This window comes from Perognathus longimembris, chromosome 8 (genome assembly GCF_023159225.1).
Source record: "Perognathus longimembris pacificus isolate PPM17 chromosome 8, ASM2315922v1, whole genome shotgun sequence".
In the NCBI taxonomy this organism is placed as follows: Eukaryota; Metazoa; Chordata; class Mammalia; order Rodentia; family Heteromyidae; genus Perognathus; species Perognathus longimembris.
The window spans coordinates 56,290,108-56,310,832 of NC_063168.1; the positions used below are offsets into that span (position 1 = coordinate 56,290,108).

Here is a 20,725-nt window from a genome sequence, read left to right on the forward strand (position 1 = left end):
GGGTAGTAGCTATGTATGCGCACATTTGTGCATCCCATGTGCATATTGAGAAGAGGCAAGGAACTGGCACTGCCTTGGTATTCTGCTGCTTTTTAAAAAACCCATAAATTATGGTTAACTGAGCCTAGGCCAGGATGACAAAAATAGCACTTGCAGTGTGGCCAGTTGTCCACCCTGTCTTTGGTTGTAGGCATCTACGTTTTGTAAACATGGAAAGCAAACAACTTGAAAGAAGCAGCCAAGCTCTGGAGCCAAAGTAAATAATGGAAGAGAATGAGCCAAGACACTAGCCATGGAAATTCCAGACAGCAATGGGAAAATGCCAGGTCTACTATCTGGTTGGATTTCAAAAATGTTATCAAGTTCAGAAATGTACGGATTGTTCCCTTGTCATCCAGGCATGAGGATAGGTGATTTATAGGATGTAGAATATAACTTTCTTAAGCTCCTAATTTCTAAGACTACATTTTCTCTAAACTTAATGAACAAACATCAAAAATGACCATTTATGAGATACTCATAAAAATTCTATTCCTTAGGCTCCTACCATAATGAATGATGAGGAATGCCTGGTATGTCTACTCTTTACTTATTATAGAACCATATCTTGTCAAGCCAATACTCCATGAGTGTTTAGAACATGATCTTCATGACACATGATCTGTGGGAGGGGTAGGGGGAAACAACCATAGAGCGAAACTTCAGTAGGGAATTTATATAAAGAAGGCCTGGATCATGGAGAACAGCCATACCCTGGTAGACACACATGGAGTGAAACAAACTCAGCCTTGTGGCTCAGTCCAGAAGTCACTCCTAAACTCAAATCCATGCATCCAGCTGAGTCAGCCCACAGGAGCCTTTGTTGTCCGGTTCTAGGAGTCTTTACCACCAAACCCATCTCTCCCTTGCCTTTTCTCCATGCTATGCACCACACTGACACAGTTTTACCACTTTGTACTCAAAAGCCCAAATCAGAAATGGGGAGTCTGTTCTTCTATGTTCCTTCTCTCTCCTCACATTCAACTTAGTACCAAACAGTAGCAATCTACCTCCCAAATATCTCCTGCTTTCCCCACTTCGTGTCATCTATTTCTATGACTTCCATTTTTTCTCACCTGGGTTGCTGTCATAATGTGTTGACTTGTTTTTTTCTAAGCCTTGACATTTAGAATCCATTATCGAACTGATAAGAATAGAGTCTCTAAAATACAAATCTTATCAATGGCTATAGCTTATGTACTTCAAAAGCATCTGAAGGTCCCCAGTCTTTTCAAGTATCATTGAAAACAAAAACATGTGGGGGACCTAGTCGTACCAGGAGTAAAAGGCCTCGTCCCTGCAGTTCTTATTTTGAACCCTTAGCAAGGTCTCCCATCAATATCATGGGAAGCAATATGGTTTCTGCCCATCCCCCACCAATCATGGGCACCTCAACCCTACAACAGAGATGATTATGTAAATATACAACACATAGTTTCCATGGAAAATAGAGTTCCATACTGGACTTTAAGATACAGTCTTACAGAACATTTTTTTTTTGTCAGTCACAGGGCTTGAACTTGGGGACTGGGCACTATCCCTGAGCTATTTTGTTCAAGGTTAGCATTCTACCACTTTAAGCCATAGCTCCACTTCTGGTTTTCTGGTGGTTAGTTGGAGATAAAGAGTTTCATGGACTTTCCTGCACAGGCTGGTTTTGAACTATGATACTCAGATCTCAGCCTCCTGAATAGCTAGGATTACAGGTGTGAGCCATCAGTGCCCAGCTCATAGAGAACATTTTTATTAACCACATTCTTCCGGTGCATTTCCTCAATGAGTTCAGAACTGTCCTGCTTTAAAGCAGACCTGCTGTTCGTGCTCACAGGGTTTGCTGGACCTCCCCCACCTTCCATCATCTAATAACCCTACCTGAACAAGGAATCAGGAGTCTGACACAATTTGTCTTTACAGATTCCTGACAGAGTCTGAGATCATCCCTTCTTTTTAAAAACGCTTCCACATTATCACTTGAATCACGTTCTACGATTCTTTGACAAGATCAGTATAAAGGCCATGGGTCAATATTTCCCTAATTCTACCTCCTTTCTTCTTTCCAGAGAAATGAGAACATTAACCTCCCCAGAATCTCTGGCAACTTTCCATTCTTCCACAATTACACAAAGATGTCTCCCAGATGGTCAGCAATTCAACCTTGCTAGTTCTTATTGCCTTGAAGTGCAATTCATCTGTGTCAGCTATTTTTTTGGAGATTTCCTTTCCTAATAATCTGCAGATCTGTCAGACTGCCTTGAAGACCTCCCTGGAGGGGCGGGACCTACCAGGGGCAGAGGGACTTCAGATGCAGAGTTCACCCTGCCACGCACTCCCAGGGAAGTGCTCCTGATGCTTCGCCCATCATTTCCTGGGAGTTGCCTAGAATACGTCCCAGAGTAACAATTCACATGCATTACTAGTTCCTGTACTTTCAAGAGATGAATCTGTGAGCCACATAGAAGAATCTGAGATTGGTTTCTCTGAGATCATCTAACCGCAATTACTTCCTTTAGTCAACAACACAGACTTGGATGAGAGTATATTTGAGGTAAGAAGAAAGGATCTTATTCTAGCACCTTTGTGTCATAGTGAATACCCAGGATTAGTGCCCGTCACACCTGGGCTATGACTTCAGTGCCTCCTCAACTATTCCCCACACATAATCTTTTACATGAAAGATGATGGAGAACACATTTGACAGGAAAGCAAGCATGGGAAAATGAGAGGCAGATGGCAAGCAGGCAGCTCATCTGCACTAGAGGTGCAGCAAATCCAGGGTCTCGGGCCCTGCTGTCAGTTCTGATGAAGTGAAATATGTAGTAGCAGAGCCGCTGGCAAAATCCTGTTATACAATCTACCCAGAAACATTGCTGCTTTGAACATCTGGAGACAGGCCAAGGCGGAATACAATTGCCATAAAAAGCCAAGGATGAGCTCACAGAATCAGTCCACCAGTGCCACCAAATTACAGGCTTCCAACCTCACCTTTCCAAAGGAACATTTTGTCTTCTAGAAAAATATCTCAACTGGAGTTTCCTGTGGAGCAAGGCCTACCATCTCAAACGCCAGATTCCTTGGTCATTATTATCTCTATTTACAACTACCTGATGATTCCAACCCATCCAAGTTTCTCCTTTCTAGAACCTTTTCTTTACCTTCTTGTCTTCGACATGTTATTCTGATCTCTCATTTTCTCATTTGTGTGTAACACAGGTACTACACAAGAGAAAACACAGGAGTCACAGATGAAAGATCTATTTCTGTCATTTGTTACTTATGGACTTGGATACATTCATTGACTTTCTGAGAATCAATTTTCATACTGTCTTACAGGGATGACCGCTGGGAGCACCCAATGAAACAGCAAATCAAAGTCCTTTGCAGACTATAAAATGAGAAGTTTTTCTTAAAATAATTATTGGTCAACATAAACACGTTCCTTGCCATTAAAAGTGTTTTACATTTTTGTTGCTTCAACAAGTTTCAAGATTTCTCTGGCATCTGGTAGAAACACAGCTAAGTGACTGATTAGCAAACAGCAATTCAGGGATAAAGATGATGTGCTCAGTTATTATCTAGCTAATGTTGAACATGGGATAAAAGTCTTCAGTTTGAGTGTCTGTAGATTCTACGAAGGTTCATGCTGAATGCATGTGAAAAGACCTCCTAGAACAATGAGCTCTCCATGTTTCCCCTGCAAGGCTTCTGAGTCTTGTTTTGGCCCATACAGTATGGCCAGCTAGTTGTCAAGTGGACTGACTTAGACTAAACTCTTCAAATGCCCAAGGCTTGTCACACTGAGAAAACTTAAATGGAAGCCAAGATGATATCCTTAGCTTGGAAGTTCTGGTAAAATCACAGACATTGTACTTCAAGGTAACACACCTGGTGTGTCATAGTCTCCATGACAGAGCAGGACAATTGAGCAAAACCCCAAAAGAGCTGGTGGCTTACATCTAGCAGGCCCCAACAGTCTTCTTCTTTTTTTTTTTTTTTGGCCAGTCCTGGGCCTTGGACTCAGGGCCTGAGCACTGTCCCTGGCTTCTTCCCGCTCAAGGCTAGCACTCTGCCACTTGAGCCACAGCGCCGCTTCTGGCCGTTTTCTGTATATGTGGTGCTGGGGAATCGAACCTAGGGCCTCGTGTATCCGAGGCAGGCACTCTTGCCACTAGGCTATATCCCCAGCCCCCCAACAGTCTTCTTTGTGAAGGTGTTCAAGTAAAGTGAAGCCAAAGGAACAGCAGCACAATTCCAGAAACCTAATCATGTGTTAGGAGTCATTAATGATTGACTCTATAGGGCAGTGTCATGATTCCCAAGGAAATTCTAGCTAAGCAAAAAAAAAAAAAAAACCCTGCAAAATTATTTAACTTCATAAAACAAAGCTCCTATGTTGGAGAGTTAAAAACTATATAGCATGAGCTTAAAGAAAGCCAAAGAGAATAGTTATATAGGGAAACGTGATATAGAAGTTACTTTAAGTTGTATCAGTTTCCACTGCACCGGGGGAGGGTAGCAGTGCTTGGGTTTGAACTCAGGGTGTGGTACTTGTTAAGAAGGTATTCTACCACTTGGTTCGTGCTCCCTTTATGATTTTGGGTTGAATCTTGTGTTTGTTCCCCTGGATCATGATTCTCTTCTTTATACTTTTCCTGTATCTGGAATTATAGGCATGAGCCGCTGAACCTAACTTTTATTGATTGAGACAGTTTCTTGAGAACGATGGCCTAGGCAGTGATTCCCTTAATCTCTGACTCCTGGGAACATGAAAATGATGGGTATTTGAAACGAACAATGAAGTGTTTAGTTCCCTGAACTAAGCATGAGAAAAAAGTGTGCTTCCTCCAAATAACACCTGCTCACATGCTCCTGTTTCCACTCACAAATTCATAAGCTGAGGAGATGCAGACGTCAGTGAGATCCAGCTTACACAGTGTGATCACAGTGAGACCATTAGAAAAGGAACAGAAACTGAGACTGGTCCCAGTCCTGGCAGAGGATAAAATAGACATTTACTCTCTTCTCTTGAGATAGCCAAACACTCTGCTTGGTTTTTCATGGGAAGCCAGTGAATTTACCACTCCAGCCACATCTCTGCTTTTGACTCTTGGCAAATCAGTTGAAGAAAAGAGTTTCACAGTGGCTGGCTTCAAACCTCAGTCTTTAGAGCTCAGCCTCTAAGTATCTAGAATTACAGATGTGTGACACCAGTGTCCCACTGAACTAAATATTTTGTGGGCGGGAAGGAGTACTGGGGCTTGAACTCTAGGCCTGGGTACTATCCTTGAGCTGTTTTGCTCAAGGCTACAGCTCTACCACTGATTCTACTGACTTTTTGCTGGTTAATTGAGAATAAGAGACTTTCCTGTCAGAAATGGCTTCAAAATGTGATCCTCAGGCCTCAACCTCCCGAGCAGCTAGTATTATAGGTGTGGACCAGCTGAAATAGCCATTCCTAATGGCTATTTAGTAGCAGGAAAAGAAAGTCAAATCAACATGAAGATAAACTAATTTAAAGAACAAAGCATAACTCTGAATTTAGGTCACATTACATACAACATGAAAATGTTTGATTGTAACCATGTAAAAAGACACAGCCAAGCCAGGATTGAGATCTAGAAAATCATGTTTCAATGTCAGCCCAGGCAGTAAAAAACAGAAAGACTCCATTCTCCCAAATAAACATGAAAAAGTTGGGCTGGAAGCATAACTTAAATAGTAGAGCTCTAGGGCTCTGAAAAAGTAGCTTAGTGGTAGAGCACTTGCTTAACACATATGAGGCTCTGGATCTGATTCTTTAGTCCTACATAACCAACAACAAATTAGAGCTCCAGCCAAACAAGGAAGCTGAATGTGCAAGAGGCCCTGAGTTCAAGACCCTGGTAACACAAACAAACAAACAAATGAATTAATTAATTAAAGGTACAGCCAGGGCTGGGAATATGGCCTAGCAGTAAAGTGCTCTCCTTGTATACATGAAGCCCTGGGTTCAATTCCCCAGCACCACATATATAGAAAATGGCCAGAAGTGGCGCTGTGGCTCAAATGGTAGAGTGCTAACCTTGAGCAAAAAGAAGCCAGGGAAAGTGCTCAGGCCCTGAGTTCAAGCCCCAGGACTGGCAAAAAAACAAAACAATACAAAGGAACAGCCAGTGAAAGGAACGGTATAGAGAAAAACATTAAGATACCTGTAATACAATGCTTCAGAAAGGTTACAATGATCATCTCTACAGATGACAATTAATTAGTCTCAAATGTAGGAGTTTTCTCCAAAAGATAGGATTATAGGAATTCTCAAGTTTTTCATTTCTATAAAAATTTTCCAATGAAAACTGAGAGAGAAAAAAACTTTTTGAACTAAGATTACGCAAAGGCTCAAAACTGGTCATAGATAAGTACTAGGGATGGAAAGTAATACCTGTTAAAAGACCTGACCAACCACAGAATCTGAAGCTTCCCAGCCACCTCCCTGAGGCCCTTTTCTTTGCCTTCATGATACTCTTGGCACCAACACCACCATATTTTTGCTTATTTCCTTGCTAATCTGCAAGCTCCCTCTCATGGTCTACTGAAGATACTCAATATAATTTGTGAAATGAACAAATAGCCATAAGCTAAGTTGTATTACCAACTCATTCTACTCCAAGATAGGCTTGAGGCAAGCACTCTTGCCACTAGGCCATATTCCCAGCCCTAAGATAGGCTTGAGATGGTAGCTTCTAAAGAGTACTTTACAGGACCCAAGTCCAAAGGTGAGAAGTAAAATGTTGAAAGGGGTGAGTAGAAGGGCCAGTCGTTCAATAGCATGGTCAGCATCAGCAAGAAAATCCAATCCACTTGTTGGCTCAATGTCACAGGAAAGGAATGTTGTAATAGGTGCTTTGGGTTACAATCAGCTTTAAATCCCTTGAAAGCTCTATTACCATAAAAAAAAATAGGATGGAAAATCTCTTTCAGAATAATGTCCAAAGCCCCTATAAGAAATTTTGAGCTTTAAGTTCCATATAAACAAGAACTGGGATGGCTAGTTTTGCCCCAGAGAAGTGCCTTGATGTGCTGGTTATAGAGAGCAGAGGGAAAAGTCCACAGCTCATCTTTATGATGGAAATTCATGACCTCAGCAACACAGAAAACAAAGAGATTGCATAGAACAACGGTTTTATGTGTGTCTTTGGTTTTTTTGTTTGGTGGGTTGATTTGTTTTTGTTTTTTACTAGCCTTGGGGCTTGAACTCAGAGCCTGAGAACTGTCCCTGGCTTCTTTTTTGCTCAAGGCTAGCACTCTACCACTTGAGCCACAGCGCCACTTCCGGCTTTTTCTATATGTATATATGTATGTGGTGCTGAGGAATCGAATCCAGGGCTTCATATTGTTATTTTGGCCAGTCCTAGGCCTTGAACTTAGGGCCTGAGCACTGTCCCTGGCTTCTTTTTGCTCAAGGATAGCACTCTGCCACTTGAGCCACAGAGCCACTTCTGGCCACTTTCTATATATGTGGTGCTGAGGCATTGAACCCAGGGCTTCATGTATAAAAGGCAAGCACTCTTGCCACCAGGTCAGGCCATATTCCCAGCAAACCCAGGGCTTCATGTATACAAGGTGAGCACTTTACCACTAGGCCATAGTCCCAGCCCCTAGTGTGTCTTTTGTTCGAGTGGATCATATGGCTGCTGATGATTCTATCCATCTGGTTCTCAAAAGCAAAATTTACTTTTGCATGAGATGCTGTTTTTGCCACTATGTTGGGGCAAAATGTGTATACACACACATATAAGTCTAAGAACTCATTTCATATTATTTGCATTTGAATAACAATCATTTGCTAATTTTGATTGGTCACATTCCATTAGTAAGTTTATGCATCAAGGTTGAGTTTTTACTATTACAAACTGCAGTTTGTAATATAAATAATAAACTGTAGCTTGTAGTTTCTCCAAGACATGCCTAAGTGTGTAAAAGGAACAACACAAATAGAAATTTGATAGGCAGCTATAGATTTCATGCCAAATGGCAAAATTAAAAAACAAATGCACTTTATGGACTAGCACAGATTATATACAGAAATACTTATCAAATAAACAGCTAATGAAAAAAATCTTTTCTTCTTTTCCCCACATACCTACATTTACTGTAGATACGTTGGTAGATACACTTGGGGAAGGGGACAGGGGGTCAGGACAGGAGCCATCCTATATATAATGGCACCCGCCATTATACCCAGTAGTGAATGCGAAGCTTTGATGTTGAGAGAGGCTCTGCCGACTACTTATTCTCACCCTCTAAGATACTCGAATGTCTTCTCTGAGTTACTGAAATCGACATTTCCAACCGCAAGTCAACTTTCCATGGTCCATCTCTTCATCTGTAGCAATTCTCCCCTACTTTTCCATGCTCAACTACACTGGCCTCCTGGAATATGACCTTCTTCCTCCTTCCCCAACCTCCCTCCATCCCCGATCTCCTGCATGTGCTGTTTCCTCAGCCAAAATATCCTCCTTCCCTTCCCCACTCAATCCTCATCTCAAGAATTTTTCTGGGGACTTCTGGGAAGATGGCGGAGGAGCAGCAGAGCCCTAGCTGAGCTCCCTCTGACATCGCAGTTTTCCCATCCAACAGAAACTTTTACCCCTAGAAAGATAGCAAAAGTAAGTTATAACAGTACAGGGATTCTGGCCAGGAAGGAAAAATTGACTTTGCTTGGCTGAAAACTCAGATTTGAGCTCCGAGTGGCATCCCTCCGCCACGCCAGTGCCGGCGCCGGCAGAGCGCCCCATACTCTGCGCAGCTAAAGCACTCAACGGAGACCTGGGAGAAATCCTCCAGACAGCAGCATTCAGACAGATCACAGGCTGAGCACGGACGGGCTGAAATCGCAGAGAAAGCGTGAGCACCCCCACAAAAGTCACTCTCACTTGCGCCCACAGAGCAGCTCATCCCCCACCACCAGAGCAAAGCACCATCTTTGACACTGGCATAGGATCAGACCAGACTGGAGCTAAAGCCCACCTGGGGAAAGCGAGGACAAAGCAGCCATCTTTGAGAAGGGCAAAAGGGACCAATTAGTGAGCGCCAGCTCCACCCAGGAGTACAACCCCTGCCCAGGCGGGAGGAGGGGTGGGGGGGCTTGTCCTGGGCCTCGGCTCAGCTAGAGGTGGCCTGCCCGGACCGCCGGAATTCCTCAATTAAAAGCAAAAGCAGCAAGCAGCTACCGTACTGGTGGCACAGAACAGCCACACGGGAGATCAAACAGTTCCAGAGACAGAGAACGGTTCCGTTTAGAAGCCCAATTCCCAGCCTGAAACGGAGCTGAATCAATAGAGTTCAAGGAAAGAATCCTTAAAGCTGTTAGGGAGAAGAAAACAATCACATATAAAGGAAAATCCATCACAATTACCCCAGACTTCTCAGCAGAGACCATGAAAGCAAGGAGAGCCTGGAATGAGGTATGCCAAACCCTATATAAAAATAACTACCAACCAAGAGAAATGAACTCTAAATAGTAAACCAGAATATCAGATCAACAAATGGGAAAACTCAGCCTTTAACAAAATAGGGATAATGAAAAGAACAAATGATCAGCTCTCAATCCTAACTCTCAACATTAATGGGCTTAATTCGCCAATCAAATGACATAGGCTCATAAGTTGGATCAAAAATTAAGATCCATCTTTGTGCTGCCTCCAAGAGACTCATCTATCCAGCAAAAGTAAACATCTTCTAAAAGTTAAAGGCTGGAATCAAATCTATCAAGCAAATATCCCCCATAAGCAGGCCGGGTTGTAATCCTAGTATCAGACAAAATTGACTTCAATTTAAAAAAGGTAAGAAGAGACAAAGAAGGTTACTACATACTAGTAAAGGGATCTCTCCTACAGGAAGATATAACCATCCTAAATATCTACCCACCAAATACAGGAGCACCCAACTTCATCAAACAAACACTACTGACTCTAAAAACACTCATAGACCCAAACACATTGATAGTTGGGGACTTTAACACTCCACTATCACCTCTGGATAGATCAACACGCCAAAAACTGAACAAAGAAACCACAGATCTAAACAACTGCATAAACCAACTAGACTTAATTGACATCTACAGAATATTCCACCTAGCAACAAATGAATACACATTCTTCTCAGCGGCACATGGAACATCCTCCAAAATAGATTACATCTTAGGGCACAAAGAAAACCTGTACAAATTCATAAGTATCAAAACCATTCCCTGCATTCTCTCAGACCACAATGGAATAAAATTAGAACTCAACTCAAGCAGCCACCACAGAAAATATTACAGTTCATGGAGACTAAACAACACACTGCTGAACCATCAGTGGGTCATTGAAGAAATTAAAATGGAAATCCAAATGTTTATGGAACTCAACCAAGTTGAGGACACAAAGTTCCAGCTCCTTGGGGACACAGCAAAGGCAGTACTCAGAGGAAAGTTTATATCTCTGAATGCATACACCAACAAACTGGTGAAACAGCAACTCAATCATTTAAGGAAACACCTTAATTTACTTGAAAGAGAACAACAAGCCAAACACCAAGTCAATAGACGGAAGCAAATAACTAAAATCAAATCAGAATTAAATCAATTAGAGATGAAAAAAACCATCGAAAGATTCAACAAAACAAAGAGTTGGTTCTTTGAAAAAAATCAACAAGATAGACAGACCCCTAGCAAACCTGACCAAAAAACGAAGGCAGCACACTCAAATAAACAAGATAAGATATGAATCAGGTAACATCACCACAGAAACAACCAAAATCCAGACCAAAATAAGAAACTATTTTGCAAAACTTTATGCCAACAAATTCGAGAACTTGGAAGAAATGGATGATTTTCTAGAAAAAATTCAAATCCCCAAACTCAACCATGAAGATTTAAACCTTCTAAACAGACCTATATCCAGTATTGAAATAGAAACGGCAATAAGTGATCTCCCATCCAAGAAAAGCCCAGGTCCAGATGGATTCACAGCAGAATTCTACAAGACCTTCAAAACACAACTCACACCAATATTTCTCAAACTCTTCAATGAAATTGAAAGAGAACATTCACTACCAGACACTTTCTATGAAGCCAGTATAACCCTCATCCCCAAACCAGGCAGGGACTCATCACAGAAAGAGAACTATAGACCGATTTCCCTGATGAACATAGACTCCAAAATTCACAACAAAATTCTGGCCAATAGACTTCAACAGGTCACCAAAAAAATCATACACCATGATCAAACTGGATTCATCCCAGGGATGCAAAGTTGGTTCAATACACGCAAGTCAATCAATGCAATTCACCACATCAACCGGAGCAAGGTAAAGAACCACATGGTTATATCACTCGATGCGGAGAAAGCGTTTGATAAAATCCAGCACCCATTTATGCTAAAAGCCCTGGAAAAATTGGGATTTCAGGGAGCATTCCTGAATATAATCAAGGCAATTTATGACAAACCAATAGCAGGCATAACTCTAAATGGTGAAAAACTAAAGCCATACCCTTTAAAATCAGGAACAAGACAGGGATGTCCACTCTCTCCCCTTCTCTTCAATATAGTACTAGAATTCCTAGCAAAGCAATTAGGCAAGAAGAAAATATAAAGGGGATCCAAATAGGAAAAGATGTAGTTAAACTTTCTCTCTTTGTAGATGGCATGATCCTATACCTAAAGAACCCCATAGACTCTACCTCCAAGCTACTAGAGCTGATCCAAAACTTTGGCAAAGTTGCAGGATATAAAATAAATCCTCAAAAATCAACGGCCTTTCTCTATGCTAACGACCCAAAGACCGAGGCTGAAATCAGGAAAACAACTACTTTTGCAATAGCCTCAAAAAACATAAAGTACCTAGGAATAACCTTAACCAAAGAAGTGAAAGACCTCTACGATGAGAACTTTTAAAAACATGAAAAATGAAATTAAGGCAGAACTAAGGAAATGGAAAAACCTCCCATGCTCCTGGATTGGGAGGATTAATAGATTAATATAATCAAAATGGCAATATTGCCAAAGGTTATCTACAAATTCAATGCAATACCCATTAATATCCCAACACCATTCTTTAATGAAATAGAGGAAGCATTCCAGAAATTCGTATGGAACAATAAAAGACCTAGAATAGCAAAAACAATCCTAAACAGAAAGAACGGTGCTGGAGGAATTACAATACCCAACTTCAAGCTGTATTATAAAGCTATAGTAATAAAAACAGCTTGGTATTGGCACCGGAACAGGCCTGAAGACCAATGGAACAGAATTGAAGACCCAGAAATGAACCCACAGAACTACGCCTACTTAATCTTTGATACAGGAGCTAAAACAATAGTCTGGAAGAAAGATAGCCTCTTTAACAAATGGTGCTGGCAAAACTGGTTCAACACATGCAACAAACTCAAACTAGATCCTTATATATCACCCTGCACCAAAATCAATTCCAAATGGGTCAAAGACCTAGCAATCAAAGCAGACACCCTGAAAACACTAAAGGAAGGAGTAGGAGAAACACTTGGGCTCATTGGCACAGGATGGAACTTTCTTAACAAAGACCCAGAAAGGCTACGAATTAAAGAAAGGTTAGACAAATGGGACTGCATCAAACTGCAGAGCTTCTGCAGGGCAAAGGACATAGCTCACAAGATAAACAGAAAGCCCACAGATTGGGAGAAGATCTTTACTTGCCATTCAACAGATAAAGGCCTCATATCTAAAATATATGCAGAACTAAAAAAATTACCTTCCTCCAAAACAAAACCGCAAAGAACCAATATCCCCCTCATCAAGTGGGCTAGAGACTTAAAAAGAGACTTCTCTGATGAGGAAATGAGAATGGCCAAGAGACATATGAAAAAGTGCTCTACATCACTGGCCATAAAAAAAATGCAAATCAAAACAACATTGAGATTCCATCTTACCCCAGTAAGAATGTCCTATATCAAGAAAACAAACAATAACAACTGTTGGAGGGGATGTGGCCAAAAGGGAACCCTACTTCATTGTTGGTGGGAATGTAAACTGGTTCAGCCACTCTGGCAAGTGGTATGGAGATTCCTCAGAAGGCTAAACATGGAGCTCCCCTATGACCCAGAAGCCCCACTTTTGGGCATCTACCCAAAAGACCACAAACAAGAACACACTAAAGCCACCAGCACAACAATGTTCATCGCAGCACAATTTGTCATAGCTAGAATATGGAACCAACCCAGATGCCCCTCAGTAGATGAATGGATCAGGAAAATGTGTTACATATACACAATGGAATTTTATGCCTCTATTAGAAAGAATGACATTGCCCCATTTGTAAGGAAATGGAAGGTCTTGGAAAAAGTTATACTAAGTGAAGTGAGCCAGACCCAAAGAAACATGGACTCTATGGTCTCCTTTATAGGGATTAATTAGCACAGGTTTAGGCAAGTCACAGCAGAGGATCACAGGAGCCCAATAGCTATACCCTTACGAATACATAAGATAATACTAAGTGAAATGAACTCCATGTTATGGAAACGATTGTTGTAACTACTTTCAACATGCCATATGTAATTGTAGTCTCTATTACTGATGATCTTCTTGTATCACCTTCCTGTGGTTGTACCTACACTTTCTCTGTATCTGTTCTGAGTATATTGGAAACTGGGTATACAGGTATTAGAACTAGGAAATTGGAAGGGAATACCAAAATCGAGAGACACAGGGTAAAAAAAGACAAACAACTACAAAAGCAATACTTGCAAACTGTTTGGTGTAAATGAACTGAACAACTCATGGGGGGGGGGAGGAAAGGAAGAAGGGAGAGGGGGGAATGAGGGACGAGGTAATAAACAGTACAAGAAATGTATCCAATGCCTAATGTATGAAACTGTATCCTCTCTGTAATTCAGTTTGATAATAAAAATATATATATATATATATATATAAAAAGAATTTTTCTAAGGGCAATGCATTCTATCATGAATTCTCATTATACCACAGATCCCAACCTTGCACCATTTGTCTGTTTTCTTTGTGATATTTTTGGGTGCAAACCAGTGCAGCTCCCTGTAGCGCTTCTGATGTTATCTGGTTTTGATTAATCAAAATCCTATTAAATTTCACAACGTGACTTGGTGAGAAATATTTTTCCTTCTAGAATCTCACATCTTAGATACCAACTCATTGTCTTATTTTCTCTATGGTTAAAAATTACTTACAGCTTTTCTGAGACTGCTATAAATTAATATCTTTTTTTAAATAATCTTAAAAGAGGGCTAACTTGGCCTTACACCACTCTAGCAGGAAATAGGACATGTGAAAGAAATATAAATCTGAAAGGGAAGGAACACTGTGGCACCTACCAAGACACTGTCCATGCAAGCCTCGGAAGCCTTCTGTGCAGGGGACACACTGGTAAGACCCCGGGGAGTTCACACACTGCTCATCTGGACATGTGCTTGGTGTCAAACATTCATCAACATCTGAAACATCAAAAGGTGAGGTCAAGAACATTCTACCAGAGAACCAAACTGAAATATTACTTGCAGGAGAACGTACATGGTACCTACATTTCACTGGAGAAGAGAATTGGGTGAAAAGTTGGGGCTAGACTATACACATGGCATGAATAATGGGTATTACAGGTACACTGGCTCCTTGTGCCTGGATTAGTTTTGATATGCATTGCAAGGAAGAACTTGGCTCCTGTTCTTCAAACCAGCAATGACAGGTTTCTCCACTCTGGGAGTTGGAGGCTCCTTTGAAGCCAGTCTTCAGAGATGTGTGTGTGTGTGTGTGTGTGTGTGTGTGTGTGTGTGTGTGTGTGTGTGTGTGTGTATGTGTATGTGTGTGTGTGTTCAGGTGCATGCTAGTCCTGAGGCTTGAACTCAGGACCTGACTGCTGTCCCTGAGCTTTTTTGCTCAAAGTTAGCACTCGACCACTTGAGCCACAGCTCTACTTCCAGCTTTCGGAGATAAGATTTTTCCAGACTTTCCTGCCCAGGTTGGCTTCAAGCCACAAATCTCAGACCTCATTCTTCTGAGTAGCTAGGCTTACAGTTGTGAGCCACCAGTACCTGACAATTTCAGATCTTTTATTTTTCAGGATGATTAAAAACAACAAAATGGGGGAAAGTGTTATCTAAGAGAAAATTCAGTTTGAACCACGTGGTAATGGTTGGCCAGGCCCACAGAAAAGAGTAGTTTTGTCTGATGGTGGATTTCGAATTCACACATGCAGATTTCATTTGTTAAGTGTTTTTCCACTCAGAACACGAGGCACAGAAATCCTCTGAAAACACTACTCATAGATGGGAAAGTGAAGTAGAAAAAAAATACCATTGTTTCACTAAATAACCATAGGTATCTGATGCTATCATTTGGATCAACTGTTAACCCTATCTCCTACTACATGTTCATTAGACATTTGGGAAATTATGTTTATGATGAAAAAAGTAATAGCAACGAGATAAGCTTCACATCAGTATTTTCATTTTTCTTTTCTATTGTTTGAAAAATTCTGGCCAATAAACAATGACATACTGTCAGATGTTCTGGCACTTCTTGTCTTACGAAAAAAATTAGAAGAGGTCTATACCAGTTTCATTTTTCTGAAGAGTCATGCCAGCCTCCTCTGGATAGAAATGCAACTGTTCAATGAGAGAATGTCACCAAGCCAGGTTGGGACAATGCCACAAGGATGAACAAGGTAGGCTAATGGCCCTGGATTTCCTGGGACTTATGCTTGTCCCCATTCGTAAGTTAGGGACTATCTGCCATGTGACACCACAATTCAGCAGAGGAGGATGGATGAGATAATGTCTGTAAATTACAACGGGTTCCTTGGAGACCTGCGAGGTTTGAACACAGCTTTCCTTAGTGGCAGCTGAGAAAATCTTTGGTGAGCCAGAAGCCTGGGGCCCTTTGGTTCTGGTCCACAAGGAAATTAGAAAACAGTCGTATTGTTTGGCTCTTCCTTCTCTTCAAGATTTTTCATGAGAATAGAATGACATATTATTTATTTAAAAAACTAGAGATAATTTCTATATAGTGAGTATTATTGAATATTCTACCAAGTTTTCCTGATATAATTTTAAATTTTTCTTGTCTAATCCGTTCTACCCTTATTACTTAATTTATCCTATCTCTTAGGATCTAACTTCTTTGTATCTACACACTCAAACTCAGCACTCTCTCTTACAGGTCTAGAGGACTAAAAAGCTTTAGACAAAAACACAGGAAGTTAGAAAAGGGAGAAGTTAAAAAAGAAAAGAAAAAAAAAAACCTAGAACTTAGCAGGGCACAGATGGCTTACTCCTGTAATCTTAGCTACTGAGAAGGATGAGATCTGAGGACTGCGGTTCAAAGCCACCAGGCAGGAGAGTCCCTGAGACTCTTATTTCTAACCCCCCAAAGCCAGAAGTGGAGCTGTGGATCAAATGGTAGACTACCAGCTTTCAGCAGAAAAGCTAAGGGACAGCTCTCAGGCCCTGAGTTCAAGCCCCAGGAGCAGTACATGTGCACACGCACACACACACACACACACACACATACACACACACACACACACACACACACACACACACACACACACATCCCTAAAACTTGAGCCAGACCTGATGGTACATGCTTGTAATCCAAGTGCTAGGCAGAGCAGGGGACTAAGAGTTTGAGGTCATCTTGGGCTACATAATGCGATTCTGTCTAACAACAACAACAACAAACAAACAAAAAAAAACTAAAGAAACAAAACCCAACAATGACAACAATAAGTTAAACTTGAGAATAAGGTGGTGGGTGCCACAGAAGATACAGCCATTTGCATTATGTTCATGACAATCCTGCAAGTCATGGCCATGGCTGCCGTGTTCAAGGTGATGGACGTTCACTGGGGCTCAGAAGCACCTGCTCAGGTGTTATTAGGTCTGTCAGGTGATTCCCGTCCTTGTTGTCCCCTAGCCACCCTATAGCACAGGGAGCGCCCAGCGCAAGAATACAGTGGAGTCATGCTGGCCCTTGTCCTCGGGCTACTTGCCCATCAGGAGAGGATTCATGCTCTGTTCTGATCAGATGTGATCACAACATCCAATAGTACAACCTTCCCACTTGTCTCCACCTTAGAACCCAATGGGCCAAGGCAGGAGAAGAAGGGATGGACTGCCAAAAAAAATCATCTAGTTAGCTCTTACTCCAGGCCTGGGTCATTGGAACTGTGAAGCCACGTGACAGCTGAGATGAGACAGGTGTGTGGAGTCTAGCCTTTCCTAGTAGAGATACCAGGAGGCAGGACACAGGCAGCCAGGCAGGGAACCCTGGAGACACCCAACTCTTTTACCACAACATCAAACCACCCCCACGTGACCCCTGTGCTCTGGAATGAAGCTGGCACGCAAACTCAGGAAAATGACCACACATACGCTCAGAAAGTAACTGCATGCTTTCACAAAGAACTCAGGCAAGCAGCACAGCTACAGGAACAGAAGCATTAATTAGGAAATAATTCTAGCCATGCGATACACATTTGCTAATGAGCACAGGCTCCTGGTTTGGGTGGGCAATGAAGGCATTTTATCCAATACTAAGAGTTGGTCATTCTTTCTACATGGAGTCTGCAAGGAAAAAAAAAGTCTCAGAATATATTTCAAAGGAGGCAGTTGAGATAAAAGAATGCACCAAGGGGGAAAGGTCAAAAATGCAAAATGAGCACTGATCACACCTGGTCCATGTTGGAGAGGAACCAGCCAGACACCCTAATGAAGTCTGGCTTATACTAGGATGCTAAACAATTAATTGCTGTACCGTGATCTCAACTGAAAATAACAGCAGAGACAGAGAGTGAAGTGAAAAGAATGCCATTAAGGAAGAGAATCCAAACAGAGCTCCAGAGAAGAGGCCACGTCTGTAAATCCACACAGCAGGAGGACCTTGGATGGGCTCATGGGCTGTCCCAGCCTTGTGTTCCATGGTCACAAGCGCTCAGCCGGGCAGTCACCCCCTTCCCAGTCCTCCACCATACTCACCCTCACAGCGACCCCTCCTGGTCATGCGGTACCCGCTGTCGCAGTATTCACACCGGAAGGCCCCCATAGTGTTCACGCAGTGGCCGTCCCCACACACATCAGCCCTCAGGCACTCGTCCACATCTGCATGAAGTAGGAAACAGGGTCCATGTTGACTTCCGCAAGGAATCGTCTCCTGTCTCTCTTTGCCTCACTCAAACCAAACATAATAAAGAAGTAAACGAGGGACAGGAGCCAGTGGCTCTCATCTGTCATCCTAGCTACTTAGGAGCCTGAGATCTGAGGGCTCCTCTCTAATTAACTCCCCAAGAGCCCAGCAGTGGAGCTGGGGTAGAGCACTAGCTTTGAGCAAAACAGCTAAGAACCAGTGTCCAGGCCCTGAGTTCAAGGCTAGTAGTGGCACAAAAATCAAGTAACATGTAATTGATTTTTCCATCATCCCTTTGATGTGTTTGATATATTCCAATATTAATATAGTTTTGATTCATGAGGTGGAAAGGAATTGTATTTCACAGTTGTCCTCAATACTCCTTCAGAAATGTGGCAGTGGCTCATGTTTGTAATCGAAGCAACTTAGGAGGTAACATTGGGAGAATCACAGTTGGAGGTCAGCTTGGGCAAAACCTTTCTTGAGACCCTAACTCTGCCACAGGGACACATGCCTGTTGTCTCAGCTACGTGGAAAGTAGAAAGAGGAGAACGTCCATCTAGGCAGATGTGGACATAAACCTGAGACCCTATGTCAAAAATAACCAAAGCAAACAGGAATTAGGGGTGTGGTTCTGGGAGCAGAGCACCTGTCCAACAAAAAGACAAGTAACCTGGAGTCTGAACCCAAGACCAGCAAAAAGAAAAGTACTGGCTGGAAAAATACCTATGTTCTATCTCCCAGTGCCTAGTTTACTGCTGTGTCAGAACAGGTGTTGAATACAAACATTGGTGGGTACTCTGAGTAGGCCCTGAACTTGATGGAGTCCTGAGGATGAAAACCCCAGATTGGAGCATGCACACATCCGGAAGAATACTGACATTACCTATGCAGTTAGTCCCCGCCTCGCTGGCCATAAATCCTGCTGGGCAAATACACAAGAAACTTCCCTCGGTGTTTTCACAGCGTCCCTGGGAGCAGAGGTGTTGCACGTGAGCACATTCATCAATATCTGTGAAAAAAGCATGCATTGAAAAGATTAGTGCTGTGCAACAGTAACTTAGTCTCCCTGTTCTAAAGACAACCAGCCTAGTCCGCTCCTCCTCCCTAGGAATGGAGGCCTTTCTAACAGAGGAGAACAGGAAAAGGAGACATGACCATCTATCATCTCCACCAAGCTGAAGGACTATTAGTAGAAAGAGGAAAGTGATTATTGTATATAGCTACAAAGGCTAAAGCTAAAATAACCCATTACAATGGGGCTTCACAAACAGCTGGTGTTTCAGAGGCCTGAGCTGCTCAGTGGGTTCATCCAGGCACCTGGTGATTCAATGACAAAAGGACCTCAGGGGCTCTTGCACTGTGCACATGGTGGGTGGGGTGGGGAAGCTGGATCAGATCATCTCTATGGCCTTTTCTACTCAATATCTTAGAGGCTAAAGGTGAATATATGCAAATGAAGCAGAAATAGCAGTGTGGCTGGATGCTTTGGCTACCCACCCCCATACATACACACAAGTAACTGTCACATACACACATACTAACTCCTACTATTTTACCAATGTCTTGAATCTTAGTGCTGAATTTTTACAGAAAGACTAAATGCATTAAAATTATTTACTTAACTCTATTACTCTCTGAAGTACTTTCCCTCCTTGCCAATAAATAAATAAATAAAGTCTGAGATCCCTTACTTACAAATGCATTCATAGTTCCATGCTGGCATATAGAGATCTTCCATCTAGAAATCTCTTAGAAATCATACTTTATACTTAGATGAATTCTTTGTTACAACACATATCAGTAATCACTTTGTTTTGTGTAGTGTATATATGTGTGTGCCTATTGTTAGAGCTTGTAATTCATTTACTATAGCTAACAAGCTTTGGTAAATGATTCTGCCTTTATGTGAATGATTTGCATAATGCAAATAGGTAAGAATGAAGTTTGAGAATCTCAGGCATTTAGAAAATATTTTTGAATTTCCTTAGCTCCAAACAGTAAACATTTTAAAAAAGTAAACAGTAATATATTCCCCAAACACTTAAACTAGTTTAAGAAGAAAAATGTTCAAAATGTACAAACATTTTATATTTAATAGTGTGACTATCAAAATTGTATCTTACTGGTGGCTCAGAGATGTACTTCTAGCTACTCTGGAGGCTGAGATCTGGAGGATCTTTTTTCGAAGCCAGCCCAGGTAGACAAGTCTGTAAGACTCCATTTCCAATTTACCAGGAAAAAAAAAAAAATCCAGGCTGGAGGTGTGGCTCAAGTAAGTGGTAGGGCACTAGCTGAACAAGCAAACTGAATGTGCGCAAAGCCTTGAGTTCAAAGCTCACTCTTGGCATAAAAGAATAATGTCTCTTACCAACACATTTCCTCTGCTGCTCACTGAACTTGTAGCCCTCGTAGCAAATGCAGGTATACCTCACTGGCAGATTAATGCAGTGGCCTGCTCCACAGATGTCAGGGTTCACAGTGCACTCGTTGATTTCTTTAAAAGGAAACAAAAGCAAGCTGAGAAACCCAGAAGTGAGCAT

At 41.8% G+C, this 20,725-nt stretch overlaps 1 protein-coding gene across 17 annotated transcripts in view; it reads right to left on the reverse strand.

Annotated features, from left to right (window-relative positions):
• The window catches only part of Ltbp1 (latent transforming growth factor beta binding protein 1), a 376,707-nt gene that overhangs the window by 88,561 nt on the left and 267,421 nt on the right, over positions 1-20,725 (reverse strand). For all 17 annotated transcript variants that reach the window (XM_048353153.1, XM_048353151.1, XM_048353150.1 and 14 more), the window contains 4 exons: positions 20,554-20,679; positions 19,069-19,194; positions 18,035-18,157; positions 14,378-14,497 (listed from right to left, as the gene is read on the reverse strand). In XM_048353153.1, the coding sequence (XP_048209110.1) occupies positions 14,378-14,497; positions 18,035-18,157; positions 19,069-19,194; positions 20,554-20,679 (495 nt within the window). The remainder of the gene's footprint in view (positions 1-14,377; positions 14,498-18,034; positions 18,158-19,068; positions 19,195-20,553; positions 20,680-20,725) is intronic.